Here is a 25,510-nt window from a genome sequence, read left to right as displayed (position 1 = left end):
ATCTTTTGTAATTGCTTTAATTTTGTGGTTGTTGTTATTTGTTTGTTTGTTTTTGCTTCCTGGTAATGTAAGCATTTGTCCCCGAGTCTATTGAGTATGAGTGTAGAAAATCCCAGTGGATGGGAGTCTGGTTTTGGTCTTTCAGCTAATCTTCACATCTCTGTTTCAGACACCATCATGACTCCAAGAGGAGGAGATCTGATGATTTTAGGCCTCAAAATTACCACCAGCAGGATTTCCGTCGAATGTCTGATCACCGCCCCCCTATGGGCTACCATGGCCAGGGACCCTCAGACCATTACCGCTCTTTCCACACAGACAAATTGGGGGAATATAAACAGCCCCTGCCCCCATTGCACCCTGCAGTCTCAGATCCTCGTTCACCCCCTTCTCAGAAATCTCCTCACGATTCTAAGTCACCCCTGGATCACAGGTCTCCTTTGGAGAGATCACTAGAACAGAAAAACAACCCAGATTATAACTGGAATGTTCGGAAAACATAAAGGACAGCTCAGAAAGGGGAGAGCAGGAGACATCATGTGGACGTTTTTGGTCTGGTCCAACAGTGGCCAGGTATCTAGACCGGTGAGTGGAGTTTCTGGACATGCTGCTGCCGTCAACTCACCGGCTGAAGGAGCACTTGAAGGAGTGGGAGGCCTTTCGTCGGGCGGGCTTTGATTTGGGTCACCACTCCTGCACTTTGGCACCCCATCCCACTCCAGCCTGGTTGTTGCCTCCCACCTGATGGGTGCTAGGAGGAAGAGGTGACTTTTTGTGCACCAGCTTTATTGGGCTGTTTCCCCAGCAAAGGAATCTGGGATCTTAAGAGTCATGAATGTTTAACTGCCAGGTTCAGTGTTCCTGGACTTTGGTGCAGTGGTCAGGGGAAGGAATTGGTGCATGAAGGCTACCAGGACCTGCTGGACAGTGTGGGATTTGGTTCACTATGACATGATGGATGCTGCTGTTGGGGAGTGGGGTGAGTGGGTGGATCTCATATCATAGGACTTAAAGGGGAGCAGGTGTACTCCTCAAACGTGTCCTTGGGAGAGATTATACTTGGCTTCATTATGTGAAAACTACAGGGTGGGAGTAGGTAGAGGACAGCAAGAGAGGAAAATTACTTCTACCATGTCCTCCTTCCTACCAACACTAATTTTCCCCACACTGTCTTTGTACATTTCAAGGGTTTGGTCTCCTGGGTGGGCCTGCTTTTCCCTGTGCCAGGGAAAGTAGTGTCCTTCTGACTGATTTTCAAGTACTGTGAGTTAGGCAACATGGATGTCAGCGTGGTTATTCCTTGATTGGGGATTGGGCTGAGTGGGTCTAGGGTGGAGGTAGGGAGGGGCGTAGTGTGACCAGGACAGGAATCCCTGGTGGATTTCTGATTCTTGTGGTGAGAGGAAAACCACAGGTCCTGGACAGGAAGCAGAGGCAGGCCTGCTGACCAGTGGGCAAGCACAGAGGTGGGAACACTTGTGTAGGTGGTTGGCAGGTTTCTTGAAGGGGGCTTTAGGTAGTGCCAGCAAATGGGGGAGCTTTCAGTATTGGAATAGGTCAACATCTGCAGCTACATTTTAGTTTCCTTTGCACAGCTTGACAAAGTAGGTTACACAGATCTCCCAGAATTCATGGGGTGGTCAGATGAAAATAAGTAACCTGTGGTGAAGAAGTTTCCATTGCTTGTTAGAGATCAGTAGAATTGTACTTGGTTTCCTTTAGTATAAGATCTGTAAAGTATAAACCTAAGTTAATTTTTTTCCCAAATAGAAATTGTCTACAGCCAGGGTGCCTGAGTTGTAAGTGGTAAGAGTCGTACTGGAGTTGAATGGAGGCAGGATTGGGGGACAGGTTGGTTGTATCATAAGGCAAGCTCCTTTCACTGTACTGATGCTCAGGCCTTTTATTAATTTCAGTATAGCTTGCCAGTATTGTATCCAAAGCTTTTCTAGACGGAGACAGAAAAACTTGAACATACGAGTATCCAGGTTCTAAGCTAATGGGTTGAACTCCCTGAACTAACTTGTGGGGACCTCTGTAAGATCATTTGTCACATACTTGCTGATATCCTAGGCAGCACCGTTATTGGCTTTACCGAAACATGCCCGCATTGCCTCCCCTGAGGGAAACAGATATAGCCATGGTGAGCCATTTCTCCTGCTGTACAGAGCATTATAGGGCTGGTGCTGAGTTTCCAGGTGAGAGTCAGGGTTCCTACAGGTTGTATTGGGAAGGCTCACTACCTTCTTAGCCCCTCGTTGTACTTGGGGTGGCTCACCCTGGCCTTGTACATGCACACCCTACAACAGAGCCCGGAGCATCTGGCCTCCATCCTCCCATGGGGAGGCCTGCCATGACTGCTCGGTGAAGGCAGGAAATCAAATCTCCACACATTGAAAAGGAAACCACAGAAGGAGCTTCTTGCTAATAATATCAACACTATCCTGTGTTCTGCCCAAGCCAAAGAGGAAGATTGGGTTGATTTGCTGGACCTTGAGTGTTGGGATGTGGGGGTAAGAAGGGGATGAGCCCCCATGGGAAGCTGCAGGGTTGGAGGCACCATCCATACTTACCCAGGTTTTTCTCTCAAGTTGTTGATAGGAGTTGTGAGTTATTCCCAAAGATGTCTCATCATGAGGAAAAAAAGGAACTTCCTTTTGTTCACATTCAGGACTTTTAGTGCCATATGATGTAGCAAAAGGCAATATGGGCCAGATCAGTGTTATATTGATTATAAAATTACAGTATCCCCCATTAAACATCTGTTTTAGGTGTTGAAGTTTATTTGAAAAGTGGGTTGGGAGAAAGGAGGCATTTCCTCACTGATTTTTAATCAGTACAAGTATATGTTTAAATCACAACAGAAGTTTGCACAGGTAAAAATTCTCTCACTTTTGGAAATGGGAGAGACTGCCCCAGGAATCTGAGGATGGTATTACATGGAGCCTGGCTTTGAATGAATAGCAGAAGGTGAGGAAGGAGGGAGTCTGCATCATCAAAATCTGAAGTAAACAGGGATGGACAGGATGTGCCATAGCCCTAGAAAAGGACAAGGCGAGCTCCCGTGCTGCTCACTGTATGTAGTCTCTCAGGGGGACTGGAGGGACACAGCCAGGCCCTCTGGGGAGCCTAACCTGATGGTCCTAGGCTTGCTCTCACATTAGGCATTCCCTAAGCCCTTCCAAGGGAACCCCACACTTTCCCCCAACATGCTGCAGACATTCTGGCCCTGAGTCTAAAAATTGCATCAGGCCTGAGGTGCAAAGGCAATTTATTTGGGAGTTCACTTGACAATACTGAAATCCTACAGACCAAAATCCACTTGTCAGCAGAAGCAGTGGCCCAGCCCAGCACCAGTAGTCTTCTGGCTCATCTAGGGGCAGCCAAGTTGGGCAAGGAGAGCCACGGTAGGGGTCCAGGCTGCTTTAGTCCATCTGTGCCCCACCCGCCTGGGGACAGGTGGTTTTTTTCTTTATTGTAAAATTGTGGACTTTTAAATCTGTTGACTAAACAGTAATTAATTTATATTTGTGAAAAATGCCACTGTCCTAGTGATTTCTGATGTAAATAATGTTGTTTATATAGTATGTATTAAATTTTCCTACATTGTAAAACTGCTGTACTTTTGATTCTTGTATATTAAAAGGCGTTAATAAGGATTTTTAGAACTGGGCTAACACGTTGCATTGCATTTTGATGTGAGTTGTGTGCTGGGTACTTCCCTTGTTGGGTGCTGGGTCAGGTACAGATATTTTGGCAAGCTTGGAGTCTCAATGGAGCCTTTTGTTATTGGTTCCAGGCCATGACACCACAGGTTTCTAAGATTTTCTATTCCTGAGTAGCTGTTGTTTTAACAGTTCCCTGGCCAAGCAACCCCAGGCCACGGCCCATAGCCCTGCATTCATGAGGATGACCTAGAGCTGCTGAAACTCTTTATTTTTCCCAGTGGTAGTCTTTCCAGGGAGGATCTTGGGGAGACCTGGCCAGGTGCACCTTCTATCCGAAAGGAAATAAAAATACTTTGCCAGCTGCAGCTTTGAGAGTTAATTTAACAGTTGGATTATATATTCTTGAAGGAGGAAAAAAGCATTTTATAATGGAAACACTGACATAAATGTCAACTCTGGCAATTTGGCACAGGGGAAGGCCCAGCCCTGGTGCAGCCCAGACAGAGGAAGGGTGGCTCAGCCTGCGGGTGGAGATCCCCATTGGAAGGAGAGTTGGAGAAATTTTGCCCATACCCAAAGGTTTTTACTAATACTTAGTTGACTTGGAAACCCAACTCAAGTCTTTTTGAAGCTCTTTATTTTTCATACCAAATAAGCTCATGTGAGCAGCTGAGGGGTCAACTGCTGCAACTCCACCCTGCCAGCCCCAGGGGACTTGGGTACAGGGGCCTTGCTCAACCTGGGCTGGGCAGGAAGGGGAGATGGGTTTACAGTGCATGGAGTCTTTTGAGTGGAAGATAAAGCGCTGAGGGCTCTTCCTGCCTATAAATAAACTCTACCCATAATCCTGCTGGGATTCACAACTCAGTTGGAACAATTTGGGGAAACTTTAAGAACAAGTGCTGCAATAATCCGCTTATTATGATTTACAATAGCAACAAGACTGAAGCCTACTGCCAAAACGCCTGCCTTTTACTGGAAGCAGCAGGCATAGAGCCCCGCCTTCTCCCTCCTTCCTCCCTCTCTCCTCCCTGGCAGGCGTCTCATGTCTGGCATCATGGCAAGCCCTCCTCAATTAGCTCCAACAGAAAGGTCACTTATTGAAACCTAAGGCCCTGTAGTTTGCCAGGACAGTCTGGACTCCAGATTCCAACCTGTGGCTCTTAAAGCAACAGGACCAGCTCTGCACTGGAGATTGTGCCCTCAGGAAAGCCTGTGCACCAGCTCCTTCCATCACCTCTTCAGGTGGGAACCCCTGTTGAGGTCCATGACACCTCCCAGCTTGCCTTGTTCTGTTCTGTGAAGTGGGGCAGAGATGCAACTGGCCTTACTGCAGAGCCCCCAGTGCTGGTGGAGCCCGGTCCTCTGTTGCTGGGAAGACTTTCCCCCAGGGTCCATGTCTTTAGGGTTTTCTAGTTAGCTTTGTGGCCATGTGATATGTGGAGATGACAAGTGTGATCAGGCCACCTGATTTCGCTCTGACCAAACTGCTCTCTGGTTTTTTTGTGACATGGATGAGTCTAAAGCCTACAGGCTTCTTACCTCAAGATGTGCAGAATAATACCCTTTCTCAGGGCCAGCTGCCCCATAGAAGTTTTAAATATGCTATTTTCATCTTAACCGCTTTCATGCAATTAAGCAATTGTCTAAGCACAGTCACAGTGGAGGCCTTCAAGGCCCTGATGTCATAAAGGGGCCAGGACATTGTCCCTATCTGGTCCTTCCTTGGGTACAGTGAGGTAGATTGCCTTTGCATCTTCATTTGCAGATGAAGGAGGCATCTTCCTGGGTTGATATGGTTTTTACAGGAGTGTATGCACAGTGGAAAAGGAAAAGGTGGTAATGTTAGAGAGCCAGAGGGCAGTTTAAAAGGTCAGGGGAGGCCCAGGAGGGAACTCATTGACCTGGAGGGCAGGCTCAGCTCAACCTGAGGGAAAGGCCCCTTCAAAGCTGCAGCTTGTTCTGCAAGAGACTGAACCAACCCCAGCAGGAGGGTACAGCAGGAGCTGCTTCATCTGGAGGAGATCGTAGTCCAATAAGCTCTTCTGCTGGGCATCAGGAGGATGGGCCCCTGTCCTCTTGGAGCTGATAGTCTAGTGTGGTGAGGTGTGGGGGAGGCAAGTAAATGGCAAGAACATGAAATGTCACATAAGCACCAGAGAGAATTGCCAAAGTTAAGGGACAGGGTGCCTGGGGGCTGAGCTCTGGCAGAGGGGTTCAGAGGGCACTTGGACCCATTTAGGTGGGGGATGTGGGTCTGTGGGTGGAATACCTGGATTTTAACTCTGCCTCTGTTCCAACTGAGCTCGGCACCTGTCATTATTTATCAGAGGGGGATGGATATTGGAGCATCTTGAGGTGCTGGAGCTCAGAGACCTCTTGCCATCCCTGGCTGGGGCATACACTGTATTTTTCTGAAACCCTTGAGTAGATGCAATTCTAGAACAGTCCTTCTGAGGGCAGCAGAGGTTCATAAACAGCCTGCCTATCAGCCAACACCTGAAGGCAGCCCCAGGGAAGGCCAGGCGGTAATTCTGTTCTTGGCTGCAGAGCCCAAGACACATAAAGTCACCTTATCCCTGAAGGAAGTGCCAGAGGGGACCAAGAAGAGAAAGAGTGTTGAGGCCTCAGGGAAAGAGAGCCTCACCACCTCTTGGGACAAAATCCTGAGAGGCAGTGCTGCCTGGCATAGCTCTGCCTCACTCTCTCAATCCTACCATTTTTCAGGTCTGTACAGGGTCCTGCTCCCCGTGCTCCAACCTGTCCCTACTCCTTCCTCCCTATGGAGGAAGGGTCCAAGGGACCATATGGTGCTAGGGACTTTATCACTGAGCTACATCCTCATCGGAGCCACAGAGCACTACTCTGCTGTTCTTGCTGGTTTCTTCTGACCAGGCTCCTCTGGTTCTGCTGTTTCCATGCCCATTCCTGTTGGTCTTTTCAGAGCCTCTGGCCCACTCTGGTGCCTTCACCTGATGAGGGCTTCCCCATGGACCAGCTCATACGCATCTCTGACTCCTGCTCCACAGGTGTGGGATGCTGGGAAGGTGTTGCAGGTGAATGCAGTACCAGTTCACTAGGCTTGCTCCTTGCCAACTTTGGGTATCCTGGTCCTTGGCTGGACAGTGGCCTTGTAGGCAGCTAGCTGCTGGGCATGGGGCTTTCTTTTGGGTGGTGTCCAGAGAGGAGAGCATGTTGAAATGGAGGGCACAGTGCTATCTTCTCTGGGGGTTCAGCAGGCTGGGGGCTGGGCCAGAGCTCAGGTCCCTACTCAGCCTCCTAGACTAAGAAGGGGGAGGTCTTGATATTTGAAGCTGTTAGTAGCTGGTTCTGGGGCTGAAAAGTAGCTTCCTAAGATCTCCCACTGAGCTGGATGATAATCCTTTATCTGCTGGATTGTGGGAAGGACTAGGGGAATGTTAGGGAGGCAAGCTTGCTGTAGGCCTATAATAGAGGAAATTTGTGAACCCTTCTGGTGTTATCTCAGTATTCCAGCACCTGGGACAGCTGTGCTGGGCTGGGATAGCTCTGCTGGGCACATGGCTCATGGTCTTTGCTCCCTGCTCTCCCCAGAACCATATCTAGACTGACTCCACCATTATTTGGAGGTTCCTGAGGCTCCCTCTCTGCCCTCAAGCCAAGAGCAGGTGGTTGGGTGGGTGCAGGGTGGGCTGACTCTTCTCCCAGAATGTCACTGAACTCTTAAGCAGGCCGGTTGGCTTCTTTTAAACCTCGCCTGCTCACCTGCTCACTAGGGCAAGATCTTCTGCCTTCTAGGATTGTTGTGGACTCAAGGGCAAGATTCAAATGTAGGGCCTCATTTCTATTTCTCAAGGAGGTAGGTGTGGCTGCAGGAGGACAGCGAAGGTGGCAGCTCATGAAATGTGTGTGACCACAGTTTGCCCTGTGGCCAGGTGGACCTACGCAGTGAGCGATGAGCAGGGAAGGCCATCCCAGAGGAAGGCACCTCCAGGTCCATGGGGCTGCTGAAGGACAGTAGTGGCTGTAATTCCCGAGAGCATGTGTGCCGCACACATGGTATTCAGTGTGCAGGTGACTTGTGAGGGGGGTGCCGTCACTGTGCCTTAATGGCTGAGACAGGAGGCTGAGAACAATGACAACTCCCCCTCTGACATGCAGCCAGTGGGGGACAGCACTGGGACCCTGGGTCAAGCTGGGCTTTTCCCTCTGCCAGGGGTTTCTCTGCCACTGCGCATCCCTGGGCATTTAGGCCACCAAACACAAGGTCACTTCCCCAGGCCACTGCTTGGCCTCAGGCAGGGGACTGGGGGTTGGTTTAATAGCCCAAGCTCTAGCACCGTGTCCTTAAGGAGGAGTTTTTGGACTGCTCTTTCCCCTCTTTCTACTCCTCTTAAGAGGTTCCAGTCCTGTTCTTGGTGTGTCCCCCCTCACCCTGAGCAAGCACATCTCCATCAGTAAACTGTCACAAGCCACTTTCCCTAGTAACAGTTGACCCTGGCCTTGCTGCATGAACAGATAGAGTGAGCTCAAGACGGATTTCCTGACAGTTTCTGAACACATCTTTGTTCTTCCGCTGGCGGATCTGTTTGGTTTGGTCCATTTTGCTGTGGCAAGGGCCTGGCAAGGTCTCCAATCCTTGCAGGGGAGAGAGCAGGGAGCTGGTTTGAGTTTGAATGTAGAAGAGTCCATGTGCCATCCCAGGGTCACCCTGGGCAAGGACAGGATGATGCTGGGCCATATGTCCACCTTGGCCTGAGGGCTTGGGCTGCCTGCAATCTCGTTTCTGATTCCAGAAACAATTCTGCCACCACTAGGACCACTAGGACATGCACACAGCTGCCTGCAGAGATCTGGTAAGTCCATCCTGCCGGGACTTTTAAGAGTGTTGCTCTCTGCTCCCCTGCCTTCAGGGTCCTGGAACTAACATCATGTCTGAAGCAGGAAACAATCAAATGGCCAAGATATTGAGGAAACAGGTGGAGAGGCCTTGACTCTGTAGATTCAGGAGACTGCTGGAACCTCTGTGAAGCTAGAGGTCCATAAACTTCTGATTATAAGATGGGGGGAGTCTTCTCACGGGCTTCTTCCCACTGTTTTAAGAGTTCGACAACTAATCAGATCAAAGAGATGTAGCTCCTGGACCGAACCTAAGAGACGAGCACTGGAAAAGATGGATAAAGCATGGCGCCCGCCCTGTGTGTCTGGTGGGAGACACAGGCAGGTGAGGCTCGAGGAGGGACTCCCCCTCAAGATGCCCTCTCTCCATTCTCATCAGTCATTCTGGGGATAAGCTGGGCCAGGGGACAGGTGAGAGCTGGAAAGTTTATTTGGTGAACACTGCCTTGCTTAGAAAGAAATTTACATCATTTAAATTTAAAACTTCAAACTGAAGCACCCATGCTTTTTTCTCTCTCCCTTTCTCTTTCCCTCCCTCCCTCCCTTCCCTCCCTCCTTTCCCCTCTCCCTCTCCAGCACTCTACTACTGAGGTACATCCCCAGTACTTCTTATTTTTTGAGACAGGGTTTTGCTAAATTGTTGAGGCTAGCCTCAAATCTGTGATCTTCCTGCCTCCGCCTCCCTAGGATTACAGGCGTGTGCCACTGTGCCCAGCTACCTATGCTTTCTAACCTGCCCCAAACCTGTACCTCCTGAGATCTTCCTAGCTGGAGTAAAGGGCACCACCTTTACCCTGGTACTCAGAGCCCACACTTGGGGATGGTATGATGGTCTATTCTCTAGCCTCTAGCTCCCTGGCTCTGCCAGCTCCACCTTCACACTAACCCCCAAGCCCATCATTTTGCGTCTTCTCCCACATCGCATCTGCCTGGGACTTCTACGATAGCCTGTGACTCGCGCCCCTCCTGACAGTGCCTCCTTTATGTAGCATCTGGAACTCCTTTGAGACCCAGGGCAGACACACTGTTGCCCTGTGCAGAGGTCTCAGTGGCTTCCTCTGGCAACTGGGGTAAACATCAAGTCCTCCCCTGGCTCCTGTCACTCTGTGGCCTCAATGGGGACCGACCTCTGTCTACTCATTGCCAAGGAGTCACATGGGTTTCTGCTGCCCCTTAAACTCTCCCTCTGAGCTGAGTGCACCAGGTCTGTTGTACTCATTCCTCCCTGAGTAGAACATTCTCTCTAGCTGTTTGTATAGCTTGCCCTGGAAATTCTCACAGGTGAGTGACTCCGAGGTACCTTTGGCCCCACCAACGAGGAACTTCTCATCCCCTCTCAGAACTAACTTGCTTCCCTTTCTTCTGGGTGCTTTTCATCCGGGATGTGAGATCTGGTTAACTATTGTTTATTGACTTTCTCCCCAGTGAGAATGCAAGGTGGCCTGTTTTGGGTCCCTACTGTGTTCCCACAGCACAATGCTGGGCACATACAAGAAGCTGTTAAATGGATAAATGAGTACATGCCATTGCCAAGAGACGGGTCCTCCATTTTCACTGTACCAGGGTCCACGTGCAAGGGAATTTATGAGCATTAGCTCACTGGGTTTCCATAAGGATCTTGGGAGGCAGGTACTCGTAATTCCATTTTACAAATAAGAAATGCAAGGCTCAAAAAGATCCAAGAGAGACCACACAGCCAGTGACAGACAGAGCCAGTTTTGATGCCAAGTCAGCCTGCGCCGAGGGCCACCCCCCCTGCTCTGCGCCAGTCGCAGGCATGACTGGTGCCCGGCTCTGATGGGCCTCTGCCCAAGTGTTCTGGGAATTATTTCACCCCATAGTTTGCTCCCTCATTATCAATGACTGTCATTCATTTGTTTTAAGGGCCCTTTCTGTCTTTTATCCTTACAAATTCTGGTTTGCCAAACAAGAACTCCCAAGAGTTCTTTTATTTATTTATTTAGTTTTGCCACACTGGGGTTGAAGGCCAGGGCCTTACGCAGGCTAGGTAAATGCCCTACCATTGAGCTGCAGCCCCAGCATCCATCCAGGAGTTCTTGCCACATCAGTAAGTCTGGATGGAGTGGGAGAGGTGTCCCACCTCATGGTGCTAATGCACTTACCTCCAAGCTCACTGGCCTCCGTTGATCTGGTGGTGAGGAGTCTGCTCAACCCATCCTGCAGAGGAAGAGGAAGACCTTCTCGGGAGTCATTTAGCTCAAGACACTGTGTTCCATATTCACAATGAAAATTTTCATGTTCATAAGGACAACTGGTAGTAGCACAGTACTTGGGAAAGAATTTCTGCCCGTTAAATTTAGGGTCCTGAAAACATTCCAAACCAAGAATATTTTCTGGCAAGTGCTGTACAGCCTTTTCTTCTGATGCTGAACAAGAAACTTTTATCTTTTTTTCCCCTTCTGTGTGCCCTGGCTTCCCCGTGATCTGTGCCCATCAGTGCCACGGCTCTGCAACCTCCCTGCTGCTCCGGGTGTTACCTCTTGCTTACCATTGAGTGTGGGAGACCCGTCCTACTGCCAGAGTGGGTGCTGGCTAAAATGTGCAGGTACGCTTTGACTTCCAGTCTGGTTTCTTCCTTACAAACCCAATTGCCATGTTTTCTCTGGGAGCCTAAGGAAGAACAGGGCTCTAGAATTTTCTCTCCTACTTCTGGACTTCTTCTTCTGCCTGGATATGTGCAAATGATCACTCCTTGTATTCCTCTTCATACTAGCTTTCCAGTTCAATCCCCAGCCCAGGCTTCCAGGGCTTGGGTGGCCCTGCTCCCACTCTGCCCCACTCCATCCGATCTCTCTTGCTTTGGAGTACACCACTACCCACAGTGAACACTCATGGTAGGCACTTTGCAGGTACAAACTCACTGATCTCCAGGCACCCTGTATTTGACAGAGGAGGGAACTGGGGCTTAGAGAGATTAAATGATTTGCCCAAGGTTGCACAACTGGGAAGGTGGAGACGGCAGGATGTATAGCTTGGCTTAATTACACTGCTCTTCTGCTTCATGGCATTTAGGGCTAAGAGCAGGAACTTTGGGCAAAACTAATCTTATAGTTAAACATCTTGCATATACCTTTACCAAGGGACCCTGGGCAAGTCAATTCATCTCACAGGAACTGTTTCTTCTATGAAGTGGATCTACATTCATTCCAGTGTCACCGGGTAAATTTTAGGGATGAGATGTGATCACAGCAAGCAGTAAACCTGACCCCAGAGATGTAATGGTGGTCCCCTCTGCAGGGCTACCACTCTGCTCCTGTGCTATGTGATCAGGGGACTGGAAGGAGGGTGGCAGCCATAGTCTCCAGTCTCCTAGATGATGTTGCCGGCTGAGAAGGAGTCATCCTGGAACTGAGGCCAGCCTCCAACCTTATCCTAGGAGGCACTTTATGTCCCTCTGCCATTTGGCTGTCTGTCTGCAGGATTATGTTCCAGCGTCCACTGAGCAAGGGAATCTGGACCGGCTAGGTGCCCCAAATGACTTGTGATAAGGAAAAAAAAGTAATTTTAAGAGAGGCAGATGACTCTGGTTGTTATGTTTCTGTATCTTCCACACGTCATCATGACACTCGAACATACACATTCCTATTCCACACATTAACTGTTAAGGGGACAACTGCCATCAAGTCAACCCTCCACTCCCCAAAAGGAACCAAAGTCTGTTCAGAAACAAACTCCAATTAAAAGAAAATAACAAAACAAAAAAAAAAACCCTCAAACTTTACTTGCATTTAGCCATTAATAAATAATTTACAGTATGTACATGCGGTGACACTCCACACAGGTCGCAGACACATGGACGCAGTGAGGGGTCCCCACTTCCAAGCAGAATGTGATCAAACACAACCAAAATAAAGTGCTTCAACTTTTTACTTCCAACATAGGGATCATCTAAAAACCCAGCAGGGAGAGGAAGGGGCTGGGTAAGCCCCTCCTACCAGCCCATGTGGTTTTGGCAGAGGGAGGAGGACCTCTCGGAGGAAGGGGGGAGACGCAGGTTTCGCAGCCTCCTGGCCAGTGTATGAGAGGTCCCTGGGGAGCAGCAGAGGGGCTACTGCAGATGCTGATGGGAGGGGAGCAGGGCTGCAGGGCCACTGGCAGGACTGCCCACTGGGGCCAGCTGCACCTTTGGGAGTGAAGGCCAGCCCTTTGCTGGTCCCTGGGAGCCTCTGGAATAGCAGCAGAGGTGGGAATTGTTCTGGGTTTTTGTGGATGGGTACCCTGGGTTGAAACAAAGAGGGACTCAGGGTTCCCAGTGGCAGGTTTCTTCTGTGGCCACAGGGCTTGGGAAGGAGACCCTGCCCAGGAAGTTCAGGGCTGTGAGGCCTCTAAGACTCTGTTACTCCCCTCAGAATCCAGACATGGGTGGGCAGGGTGGAAAGTAGGGCTTCTGACCAGCAGCCAGGAGGCTGGTGAGGAGAAAGCAGAGGACGGGGCAGGCCAGCTGGCCCGATCCACTGCGTCTCCTGCCCATGCCCTGGGCTGGAACTCACCTGCCGAGGAGCTCTTGCATCTGCTGCAGGGGAAGGAACCAAAGTCAAGAGATCTCTCCTCTGTGTAGACGTTTAGAACCAAGCACTTCAATTTCCTAAGCACAGTAGCGAAAGGACCAAGGGCAGAGCCAGAAAAGGGCACTGGAGCCTGTGACTGGCGTTGCTCAGACCACGTGCCGACATGCATTGATGGTTCAATTGCACAGCTGTCTGGGCAGGCGCCTGGGAACCTGAGCCTGAACCCAAGCCCATGGCAGCCCAATGCACACAGTGGTCTCCCTCCAGCTCCCAGGGAGGCTACAGATGGAAAGGCACCAGGAGGGCACAGCTTATTGGCCACAAGGTGACGTCAATTTGCTAAAGATGTTGAACAGCACCCTCTGGGGGCATCCTGACCTTAAGGAGGCCCTGTCTGGGGAAGGAGCCTTGTGCAGCTTGGCTGGGGTATCCCCGCAGGCTTAGTGTGTGCGAGTGTGCTCATATAAGAGTGTGTGTGTGCGTGCGGTGGGCGCAGGTGGCTCCACGAATCAGCGAGCAGCAGTCAGCCGGGCCTGTTTCAGTGCATTGCAAGGGGCAGAAGGAGCTGACTCTGACTGTTCCCAGTGTCTCTCTGGAGGGGTGGGGTGGGGCTTCAGCCTAAGGGGCTGGGTTTTGCACATTCACACTGCAGGGGTGGGGAGGAGGGGAGCTGCTCTCCCTCTCACACAGCTCTACTGTCACAAACATCACAGCACCTATCACCACAATCTTGTCACGTGCACTAGAGAGAGGGGCCGGGGCCCCACACCCCCAAGCCCTTGCCAGAGACAGCTCTGAGGAAACCGTCCCATGGGTCACCCGGCCAGCGGCTGCCTCTGCTCCTGAGAGTTGCCAGCCCACTGGCCCACAGACAGTGTGCCTGCCAGTCTGCACCCTGTTGGTGTCCCCAGCCCTCGAACTGAGGAGTAGGAGCCCCAAGGCTGGGGGTGGAGTCTGTGCATCCCTCCACATCCTCATGACCGCTGCCTTCCTACCACAACACAGGCAGCAGGGCGAGGAGGGCCAGGGTGCTGAGGAGCGGCCAGGGGGCCAGGGGCTGCCCCGCAGCGGCCACCCCGCCTGGCAGCTCCCGAGTCCTTTCATACAGGTGCAGTTTGTCCTTGTTGGAGTGGAGCATCTTGACGTCCTCCAGGGCGTAGTAGGCGGCCAGCGTGAAGTTCACGTCGCCTGTGGTGAGGAGGTCGAAGACGCAGGCCTGGTAGTACAGGTCCTCCACGGGCAGCTTCTCCTTGCACTTGGCCACGGCCGTCTCATAGGGGAACGTTTCAGGGGCCGCGGGGGCGGGGCTGGCGGCCACTGGCCTGCGGGCGTCGGGGCCCTCGGCGCTGGCCCGGAAGGCCTGGAAGTCGATCTGCTGGTTGAGCGGGCATCCCCGCAGGCAGAGGTAGAGGCCCTGGCTGTCCCGGTCCTCCACGGCGTTGACCACCTCCTCGGGCATGCGGACAGCAAAGGTCAGGTAGCGGCCCACCTGGCGCACCACGATGGTGGTGCCGATGTACTTGGCCTGGATCTCCACGTGCTGGCCCGACACCTTCTCCGTGATCTTCAAGCTGTTGGCCCCGTGCCTGTCCCCGCCGTTCTTAGAGCCGTCGGCGAAGGCTGCCGGGAGCTCATCCATCTCGGCCTGGTACACCTTCTGGTCCACACACTCTTGGAAGTTCTTGAAGATGATGGTGAGCTGCGGGGAAGCAGGCAGAGGAGAGCGATCAGGCGAGGCCGGAGAAGGCTTGGCTTAAGGTGCTCTGGCCTGAGAGGAGGGTCCTGAGTGCCCCAGGGTTTCACTGACCCTCCCTTTCCCAGGATGGCCACAGCTCAGCTCCACCGGCACTGTGATACTTTTCTTTAAAACAACGGACCTTTTTTCACTTAAAAAAAAAAGTTTCTCAGTAGGTCACTGCCTTAGACAGAAAATCAGCTCACTGACCATATAGAGATGTGAACTAATAAACATAAAAGCTCATTTGAGAGAAAACTCACTCAAAACAAGAAGTCATGAGTCCACAGCGGCAGGCTGACAAGTGGCCCCCAAAGCTATAGGCCCCTATTCCCTGTAACCTGCCAGTGTTACATTTTACGGCAAGAGAAACTTGGCAGGAGTGATTCAGTTAAGGACACAGAGATGGAGAATGATCTCTGTGTCATTCTGGATGATCTGGGTGAGTCCTAAATGCAGTCACAAAGCATTCACACAAAAGTGAGCAGAGGTGATGAGGAAGGAGGACAGGAAGGATGTGTTAGCTTGGAAGAAGAGACTGGAATGATGTAGGGATAAGCCAAGCAATGCCAGAAGCCACCAAGTAGACTACAAGGATTGCTACATGAATGAAACTGGAAGAGAAAGAAACACCTTCTTCCACAGCTGCTCTCGAGGCCCAGCTGTTATGCCACAGGGAGCTCTGGCTGCCTCTAAAGGCACTGCCCTTCTGGACCAAGGGAGCTGGAACTTAGAATCCCAGTCTGGAGCCAGAGAGGCAGGGCTGTGCTGAGCAAGGTGGTACTCAGGCCTTTCAGGGCTCCCAGGCCCTGACCTCTTACTCTCAATGCCAAGATGCAGTAAATGGATTTCCCCTTGGAGCCTCCAGAGGGACCAGCCCTGCTGACAGCTTGATTCAGCCTCATAAGGCTCATTTTGGACTTCTGCCCTCCAGCACTATAAGGATAAATTTCTGTTGGTTGAAGTCACTTAATGTATGGTAATTTGTTATATGGCCCACAAACAAACATCATCTTGCATGGAACCTGTGGCATTTGCAGCACAATTCCTGAAAGACTGCGAGTGGCTAAGCTGAACAGCAGATGGATGGAGGAAACCGATACTCAGAGAAAGAACGAATAGGCAAAATCCACAGAAGCAAGTAGAGGAGGACAAAGGCCATTGTCCCAAGTCTGCTGTAAGGGGTCACATCAAGCTGGGCCTTGGAGAAGGGGAGCAGAAACAAGAGGCAAAGATGGAAGATACTGATCAACAAAATGAGACCAAGGCTTCAGGCTGCAGGCACAGCCAGCCAGAGCGGGGAGACCCATTTCCAGTGGAGCCTATAGCTGGGGTGAGCTGCTGGAGCAGAGGTGGATGGTCCAGTGACCCTGTTAGTAACCTGAGAACCACCTGTACAGGTGCACTCACTGGGTCTGGTGTGTGAGTCTCCTGGGGCACTGCAAGGGCAATGACATTACCCTCCATTACAGATGAGGAAATAGGCTCAGAGAGGTACAGTGACTTGCCAGAAGCCACACCGTCAGCAAGAGGCAGAGCTAGAATTAGTTTCTGGATTTGCAGCTTCTGGGCTCTTTTGTGCACAGAGTATGAGGCCAGGGAGAAGGGTCCAAGATAAGCAGCTGGGGAGGGGGGTGCTGAGAATGGGAGTTTCCTTCTGTCACCCCTGGTAAGGTGTCTAGTTGCTCTTTCCAGGAACAGGTAGACTATGTGGATTGGAGACATGAGTGAAACTGAGAGAGAAATAACTCCTTTCTCCCCATGGCTGCTGTCAGGGATCAGCTGTTGTGCCATGGGGAGCTCTGGCTGCCCCTAAAGGCACTGCTCTCCTGAACCAAGAAAGTGGGAACTCGGAATCCCAGCTTGCAGCCAGTAGAGTGTGGAGGGCAAGGTGGCATCCTGGCCTTTCAAGGCTCCCAAGACCTATCCTCTCACTCTCAATGCCAAGCCCCAATTCCTCACCCTCCTACTGGGAAAGGGTTTGCAGGGCGAAGGGACCCAGACAAATGGAAGGAGGTTGCTGATGGCAAATATGGTCTGGCTGTGGCTGGCCTCTCTACTTGGACACTCTGGGGCAGGGAGTGGTCGTTGAAGGGGCATGATGACAGCCTAGGATGGCTCTCGGGGTGGAGGGTAATGCTCAAAAGTGCTAAGGGAGTTTCTGGCCTAACAGCAGGTATATGCTGAGGACCTGGCCTAGAGGGATCTGGAAACCAGAGCAAACCAAAAGTAACCCTAATCAGGGAGGGAAGTTGGGGCATCCAGCAGAAAGACCTCAGCTCGGGCAGGAGAGTCAAAGCCAGTTGGGGCCTCCTAGGGCCTGGGGCAAAGTCACAGACCAGGAAGCTTCTGGATGCAACTTTATATGGCCTGAGGCACAAACAGGAGGAGCTCTGTTGTCCAAGGTCCTGGAGGCCAAGGGAAAGCAGACAGTGGTCTCAGCCTGGGGCAGAGGTCTGAGGCCTGCAGACAGTGCCTATTGCTGCAGAATGTTCTAGGCTGAGGAAGCCCACAAGGTGGTGAGGGCCTCTGGAGGTATTCCTGGCTCTGTGCCATCTGTGCTTTGCATGCCCCCACACTGGTGTAAAGTTAAGGATGACACAGGAAGTGGTGGCAGCCACGGGGTCTTGAGGAGGACAGAGAAGAGCCTGGGCCAGGGTGTCTGCGGAAGGACCACCTTATGTTCTCCCCTATTACTTAAAAAGACAGGGCAGGAGGTGGTCTATAAGCTGCAGGCTACAGTGTTGACTTTTAGGATGTCGGACACTTGGGCCTTCCTGGATCCCTTCCTCCGTAAAAAAAATATTAAAAATGGCATTTTCTGAATGCATGATGTAAAGACTCATCAGTTTGGGCTGGATCATAGTTTAAAAGAACTGAAAGGCTCTCCATGGGTCCCTGAGGGAGTCCAGAGCATTACACCCAGAGACCCTGACTACATAGGGACTACATACGGGACTCATTGCCCCATCTCCCTCTCTGGAGGTCTTGGCCTGATCCGGAGGCGGTGGTGTACTTATGATTTGCTCTGGGTGGGAGGCCACAGGTGGACACAGCGTCTCTGCATGCTGTGTGGAGTCCTAAGCTTTGCACTACATGAAATTGCTGCTACTCTCCACTCTCTGATCTGTGAAGATGGCAACTTCATATGGTTCAACCTCCTGCTTCTTCTCTCTCTCCAGCCAGCTCAGCAGCTCGCCCACTGTGGTGCAGAGGCCGCCTTCAGGGGCGGAGTGGGCCGGCAGGGTGGTCTGGCAGTGGGTGGTCTTGCTACAAGGGGGGGAAAGGGGCTCTGGTGTCCCTGCCCGGTGTGCAGGGCCACACAGACACTGGTGGGGGGGGCACCCTGCTTTCCAAGTGCCATCAGTCTCCCTGGAACAGGAAAGGCTGGTTTCTCTCTCCCCACCATCTCTGGCGGAGACAGTGTGCTGGAAGGCTGACAGGCTGCCTGACTCTCCTTGGCACCCGTGCCAGGGACTCAACCACAAGTAACAGCATGAAGGGGGCCTGTCAAAAGCTGGCGGCATGCTGCCAACACAGCCACGGGCACGACTGCTGCTCTGCCTTGGCTGCCCCCTTCCCAGAGGGGCCCCGGGCTCTCTGCTGAGCTGCTCAGAGCTGCACAGGGCAAAACCTGGGCTTCATCAACACCATGCATGAAGCCAGGGAGCAAAAACATTCAAGACCGCCCCCCCCCCCCGGAGGCGGGGGCAAGTCACTGACCAAAGAGAGGAATTATGCCGTGTGACAGATTGGTAAGTGCTGGGGAGAAGAAGGGGGAGGCAGAGGAACCGAGGTCCTCCCTGAGCCTCAGTTTCTCCACCTGTAAAATGGGCATGATTAGCCCAGCTGGGAAGAGAGACACAGAGTTGGGGGCTGGGCACAGAAGGGTGGGAAGCTGCTGATATGTCTTCCCGGGATGGAGAACACAAGATCTCAATTGTCCATGAGAACAGAGGGAGGGGCCAGGTGGATAATGGCAGTTATCATGGGAAAGGAGCACAAAGGTCCTGGGCAAGGGACGGTGTGTTCGGGGTCAGGCTTTTTGCACAGAAGGAAGGGTTCACAACTGCAAGGCTGTGGGTTCAGAGTAAGGGCTAGGCAGAGGCCGAACAGGCTCTGGGAAGCCAGGGGAGGGGCCGCTGGTATGCAAGGTGGGCAGGTGGCAAATGGTCGAGGGAGGGACAGAGGGGGAAGTAGGTTTCTCTGAGCTTGAGGATCAGGACTCTAGGTGGCCGTGGGTCACAAAAGGCCAACAGACCTTGGCCTCCATTCCTCTTTCCAAGGTACCAGATTACTCTGTCTGCCTTCAACGCTGACTCTTCAGTCTCTTCGCCCGGAGGCTCGCTAGCCCTTCAGGGCCAGTTCAGTGGACTGTCTTTCCAGGGCTCTACCTAGGGCTCCGAGGCCCTCAGCCTGCCGCTGTCCCACATACCTCTCCTGGGGGCTGTGGGGAGGGAGGACAGCACTGAGCTTACGGGCTGGCCCAGGCGAAGGGTGACTGCTTCCTGAATCAATGAGTGAGCAAGCACACACACCTGCGAGGGGGAGGCCTAGGAGAACAGGCAGGGACAGGCCAGCGCGCTGGAAGCCTGCCACTGATGTTTCTCGCCTGGGCACTGCAGGCCCCCGGTCTGGCCGGAGTTCTGAGGCTGGCTTGGCCACAGACACTGACGCTGTCACTGTGTGGCCTCCAGCAGAGGCTGGCTGATGGGGCCTCAGAGTGCTCAGCCTGCTGAGATCAAAGGTGACCCAGGCATAGCAGAAGGGCAGGGTTGTCCAGCTTTGCCACACAGCTCCAGGCCCTTCTGGAAACCTCGGGGCTGGCACCAGGAGGGAGATTCTCCCATCCCTGCTTGGGCAGTTCTACGGTGCCCGGCAGAAGCCTGGATTAGAACAGGCGTTTGAGACACGTGGGTTAAGTGAATAAGTGATACACAAGAATGAGCGAAGGAAGCAATGAGCAATCCTTTGGTTCATGGACAGCACCGCTGCACTCTCAGCTGAGCGCTAAAGGTGGGCCCAGGTTTTCTGAGCCAAGGCACATGCCCCAGCAGTACTCAGCCAAGTCTCCTGCTCCACCTTGTCACCCCCAGCCTCCCCGATCACACACCACAGCCGCTCCCAGCTCTGTGGTTGGCTCTGCTGCCACATTTGGTGGTCACACAACCCTGGGTCAGGAGGGACAGCTGCTTGGGGTCCACATCCCTCTCATACTTTAGACCTCCTCAGATGCCCCCACCAGACCTCAGGAGCCCACAGGTTGGAGCAGGGAGGCCAACTCGCCTCCCACAGTATGTTTGTTGCTAGATTTAGAAGCTGCTGCTTTAGGCTCCCAGTGTTCATTTATCTTGGCTCTAGAGAGGGAGGGTGGTGGGTAGGTGAAGGGGCGACTGGGAAGGTGGATGAGTCCTTGACATGGGCACCCTTGAGCTTGCCGGGGAGAGAGTGTGCTGGCCTGGCACCTACAACCTGGAGCCCAGGGCCTTTCTGGGCATCTACTGCTTGTTTCCTACCCAGTGGGAGGGCTCAGAAAGAGACCTCCCCTAGGCAGGCCAGGGCCACCAGAGCAGAGGGAAGTGGCAGGGATGGAGCATTTCCCTGGCTGCCAGGTCACCTCACTGTCCTTTTCTGGGTGTGGCGGGGTGGGAAGAAACAGAAATGCCCTTGTGGGCCAGGCTGGCGCTGCCTGACACGCCGTCTTCCAACAAACTCTTCCTGGGAAAACAGACCCGCTGCCATGTGGCCAACCCGGAAGCCCCAGGGGGCTCTGGTGGACCAGGCCAGGAGTGCACAGAAGCTGGGCACTGAGGAGGGCAGCAGTGTCCTCACCACCTGGACTCTGCAGGCTCACTCTTGAGACCTCACATCCTGAGTGAATATGATGTTACTGGAGGCCCTACAGACGTGGGTAGAGAAGGAATCTGGGGTAGACGGGGTGTCTGTCCCCTTACCTGGGCCACGGGCCATGTCCAGTGGCCACACGAGTAAGACTTGCGTCTAAGACTAGCTCAGTGGTTCCTGCCAACTGCGTTTTAGGTACAGAGGTCACTGTCTCCCAGAGCCTCAGGCTACTGATCTGTAAAATGGAGCTCTACCAGCCAGGTGGCGCTAGCCCCAGGAGGAGGAAAGAGACTGTGGGACTCAGAAAACCTGGGCCCACCTTTAGCTCTCAGCTGAGGTCAGCCTGGGCAACTTAGACTCTGTCTCAAAATAAAAATAAAATGAGGGATGGGGATGTAGCTCAGTGATAGATGTCACGGGGTTCAATCTCCAGTGCTGGAAAAACAAACTAAAAAACAACAAAAAACCAAACAGGCCCCCACCAACCCCAAAACTCTATATACATATGAATGCAGGTTTATGACCCCAAAATACAGATTTCTCAAATCTCTAGTGACCAGTGGCCAGAAGTTTTGAGAAATACCACACTCTGGGCAAAATGCAGATATGGTTCTAGGTTGATTTACCTCACGACAAAGAATCTCTAGAACAGTTCTAAATCACTTCCCACGCACCGACAGTAAGAGCACAGTGGTTCAGGAGGGTCTGGGGGCCAAGTGTCTGGCTAGTTCCCCATTCCTTACCTTGCTGGTGGCAGTGGCGGGGGAGCCAGGCAGCACAGGTGTGTTGGTGACCTGCACGTTCAGGTAATTATTGTCGATGAGTGGCCAGGCGCCCTGCACCTTGCAGGTCTGGAAGCGGTCTGTGAAAGTCCTGAGGTGCGGGTCCCCGAACAGACCACAGTGCGTGTAGTTGGGGGCGGCTGAGTGCTTGTGGAAGCTCTTCTCGTAGTGGCAGATCTCGGGGCTGTCCGAGCGCTCCTGGCTGTCCCCCGCTGGTGGAAGTGTGCGCAGGCGAGGCTGCGAGGTGGGGCCATCCTTGGAGCAGTTGTGCTGGCTCATGAGGTCCTCTATGCCATGGACTGCGGAGTGGTAGGCCAGGTCACCCCGGCAGGTGCGGGCCGTCCGCCGCGTGCACAGGGCGTAGGTGCGCAGGGCAGCGCAGAACTCAGGGGCGTCGTCAGAGGCCGGGCTGTGGCTGCCGGACGTGGCGCTCCAGAACTCAGAGTTGCACTTGAGGATCTTGCACGAGGAGATGGCTGTGGAAGGGAATGGATATACCATCAGGGCAGGGCCCAGGGACTTCAGGCCCCTTCTCCCCTGTGTGGCTGGGATGCAGGGAACACACACCCATACCGCATGTTTGCAGATGGTGAGAATTTTCCGCAGGTGCTTGTAAAAGGTGGCACCTGCCCTATCTGGCCTTCTGGATTCTCTTGCACAGCTGGTCCTGAGCTGGAACGGCCAGACATGCACACCTGCATGTTGAAAGAGCAAGTGGGGCACCTCCCAGCTTAGACAGCAGAGGAGTGGTCAGCAATTCCATGCAGCAGGACTGTGGGAACCGACAGGCCATTCTTGGGCCTCTGACACCTGTGTAGACTTTCATGGCTAGCCTCAAGAATTTTGGCATGAAGCAAGAGAAATTTGGCAGGAATTTAGGCTCCACTCTTAAATGTGTCCCTAGTTCTGCCACTGTTGACCTTGTGCAAATTACTTAACTTCTCTGTGCCTCTTTATATTCATCTAGAAAATGGGAAATAGGATTTACAGTGTGAGGTCATTGAGAGTGTTAAATGATTTGTCTCATGCATAGGACTTTGGATGCCACTGGCATATATAGCCAAGCTCAAAGACCACTGGCTGCTATGATTCTATTAGGCCTGATCATTAGCACCTGGCTTCTGTCGTGGTTACTGTAGCTCCCATCTCCATCTTGCAAGTTGGGAGTCTGAGAGTGGTAACCTTGGATCTGCCCTAATTTGTGTGTGTGTGTGTGTGTGTGACTCACAAGCTTTGAGACCTTATTAATGATTAGCCAAGATGACCATGCCTAAGAACTGAGGCTTTAACACACCTGAATCTTGAACCTGGACTTGTAGAACTTGCCCTTTCCTGGCCTTCTGTGTTCTTCTGCACAGTCCATAGTGACCACAAGTGGCCAGGCAGGCAGACCTGCAGTAGGTTCGAGGCTTCCATACAGGTCCCAGGACAAAGGGGCTGGTGGATCAGTTGAGAGGCCCGGTCTCTGAGGTCACAGCCCAGTGCTGGGTGAGGTGGCCTTCAGTCATTGCCCCCATCATTCCAAGTTGGGACCCTAACTTAGTCTGTGACCTTGAAAACACCAGTTTGCTTTTCTGATGCTGGATTTACTTATAAAATTGAGTTGGACGTAAAAGCAGGAACAAAAATATTCACGAGCAGGCTAATGAAAGAATCCAGGAGCATGCAGCCATCCCAGAGGTGCCCCATGTGATGCCGTCTGCACCAGCTGTCCACCCTCTACCTGGCTGACCCCTCTCCTGGAGCTTCTCCCACCCACCCTTCCAAAGTGGACACACACCGGAGCCCGAGGGCCAGTGCTTTCCTTGTCGTGGGACCTGTGCTTGCATCATTGTTGATAAACAAGGTCGTTTCAGGTGGTATCTGGGTGAATGTTTTTTCTTTTAATTATTTAAATGAGCACCATTAATTATTTAAATTAATTATTTAAATGAGCACCAGGAAAATAATTTTGATGGGAAAGCTGTAGCTTTTCCATTTAAGTTGAAGAAGTAGGTTGGCCCAACAGCACTTAGGTGGAGCCCTCTCTGCAGAGGAGCCCAGGCAGGGTAAGGTGGGCCTGGGGATCTGCACTTGGCTCAAGACCCCGGGGTCACTTTGGATTGGCCAGGCTTCAGAGTGAGGTCGTATCCTTTGCAATAGTCACAAAGGGCCAATTTAGAAATGGCTTGTCTGGGGTGTGTCCCATTAGGGACACTTCCTCTGGGGTGGGACAGGGGCCGGTGGTGAAGAATCAAGAGTCAGCTCTCCCCAAAAGCAAAGAGCAGGAGCATGTGCAGCCGCCTTATCACCAACTTAGAGCCACCGGAGGCCACAGAATGAGGCCCTCCCTGCCACTGCGCTCATCCACGAGCCCTTTGCCTGCTCCCCTCCCTTCCCAGAGTGCACCATCCTAGGAGCAGCGTCCTGGCTAAGTGGGCATGGCTGCCTGCCCACCTATTGCTCACAGGTGGTGACAGAGGTCACTCTTGCACTCAGGAAATTCAGTGTCACCAAGTAGGAGGGGACAGATTTATGTCATGGGGCAATGCCCAATAGGAGAATCTCACCAACGTGGGGACCTATTTGGGGAGGCAGCAGTGGGACAGACAGCCAGGGTCAATCCAGCTCTGCCATGCCATTGCTGTGTGACTACAGGCAAACTTACTGACCTCTCTGAACCACGGAGAAGCATAGGAATCTCTCCACAGGTGCACTGAGGGGGACTAGGGTTACTGATGAAAGCAGAGCCTGGAAAACTCAGGAAAGAAGCTCCACAAAAAAAGATGTTTTTGTGTTGTTAATTCTGTTCTGTTAAATTTATGGGGGAGGCTGACAGAAATCAGATAATGTGTACTGAGCATGTACTATGTGCGGGATGCTGTACGTGTGTCTCTTTTAACCCTATGACAGCCCTGGGACTTAGTATCCCCATTCAGCAGACAAGTATACTGAGGCTTACAGGCATTAAATAGCTCCTCTCCCAGCTTTCTGGATGGAGGGTGGATGCCAACCCAGCTCTCAGGCTCTAAGTTGCTTTCCCTCCCAGCCTTTCCAAGCAGCACCAGGTCCTGAGGGGACCACAGGATGAACAAAGACCCAAGTTCTGCTTCCTGCCCTTGAGAGGGCTTACTGGGGAAGGGGCTGTGCACCCATGACTCCACTGGGAGAGAGCGTGGGATGGATACAGCAGTGGGCAGACACACAGGTTGGGCCTCACCTCAGAAGAAATAACCATCAGGACAATAAGGCCTTGAACTCTCTTGGCCGTGTGCAAGTGACAAGCGGCTTTCATATTGCATCTTCACTATTTACCCTAAGCAGAGGATGAGAATTTCTATCATTTTATTTGATGGATGTAAGTGCGCAGGACTTGGGGACTGGAGCTAGCCAGGGTCACACAGCCACAAGTGCTGTGGTGCTGAGTGGTTTCTATGCTTTTCAAAGTGTAATTGCCGTAAGAGTCCCTCCTGGAGATAACAGCTGAGAATGACCCACTCCCCAAAGGTCCAAAAGCACAACGTGGCTTCTCCTCCCAAGCCTGGTTCTGATGCAGCCATGTGTCAAATCCATTCTGAGCGCGTCCCGAAGAAAGGCCTGCAGGGAGCCCACCAGGGGCAGCTGCTGCTGAGAAACAGCCCATCTCTGACTCATGCGGCTCCCCGGCTGCCCAAAGTGCCCAGGGGACCTTGAGCCAGCCTTGCAAACCTTCCTTGGTGCTTCAGAGGAAACCCAAGGGCTTCCATCCCACATGGGGAAGCTGGAGCTCAGAGCAGGGGAAGGGGAAGGGGTTACTGAGCTGCTATGACGGTGGCAAGCTGGTACCAGAACTGGGGGTGCCTGTTGCCCTGTGCCTTCTCCTCAGATGGTAACACTGCTCTCTGGGGCTTGTTGGCCTAAAGTAGACATGTTGGGATGTCATTTCCCAGGAACTTCAGAGAGGGTCTTTGGGGTTACCAGGGCTGGACTGTCCCCGTGGGTGGTGAGCTGAGAGGCCCTTAACCCTCACAGAGCTATCCCACTGGCCCATGTCCAGTGTCCTAAATCACCAACTGCAAGTCGGCCAGAGGTCAGGGACTGAATGTAATCTGGTCC

The 25,510-nt window shown here is 52.5% G+C and overlaps 2 protein-coding genes across 7 annotated transcripts in view; one reads left to right on the top strand and one right to left on the bottom strand.

The window, feature by feature from the left end:
• Nucleotides 1-3,668, top strand: part of Chd2 (chromodomain helicase DNA binding protein 2) — a 125,526-nt gene extending 121,858 nt beyond the window's left edge. For all 5 annotated transcript variants that reach the window (XM_046436623.2, XM_046436613.2, XM_058576962.1 and 2 more), the window contains one exon: nucleotides 170-3,668. In XM_046436623.2, coding sequence (XP_046292579.1) covers nucleotides 170-503 — 334 coding nt within the window. In that variant the 3' untranslated portion in view covers nucleotides 504-3,668. The remainder of the gene's footprint in view (nucleotides 1-169) is intronic.
• An 8,591-nt stretch (nucleotides 3,669-12,259) lies between these two features.
• Rgma (repulsive guidance molecule BMP co-receptor a) overlaps nucleotides 12,260-25,510 on the bottom strand; it is a 39,611-nt gene continuing 26,360 nt past the window's right edge. For both annotated transcript variants that reach the window (XM_046436603.2, XM_058576976.1), the window contains exons 3-4: nucleotides 21,398-21,912; nucleotides 12,260-14,774 (exon numbers count right to left, since the gene is read on the bottom strand). In XM_046436603.2, the coding sequence (XP_046292559.1) occupies nucleotides 14,067-14,774; nucleotides 21,398-21,912 (1,223 nt within the window). In that variant the 3' untranslated portion in view covers nucleotides 12,260-14,066. The remainder of the gene's footprint in view (nucleotides 14,775-21,397; nucleotides 21,913-25,510) is intronic.

The sequence above is a fragment of the Marmota monax genome, unplaced genomic scaffold (genome assembly GCF_021218885.2).
Source record: "Marmota monax isolate L192 unplaced genomic scaffold, Marmota_monax_Labrador192_F-V1.1 WCK01_AAM20220418_F8-fsc00005, whole genome shotgun sequence".
Lineage (NCBI taxonomy): Eukaryota > Metazoa > Chordata > Mammalia > Rodentia > Sciuridae > Marmota > Marmota monax.
The sequence above is the reverse complement of the archived record's forward strand: the minus strand, read 5'-3'. Positions and strand labels throughout refer to the sequence as shown.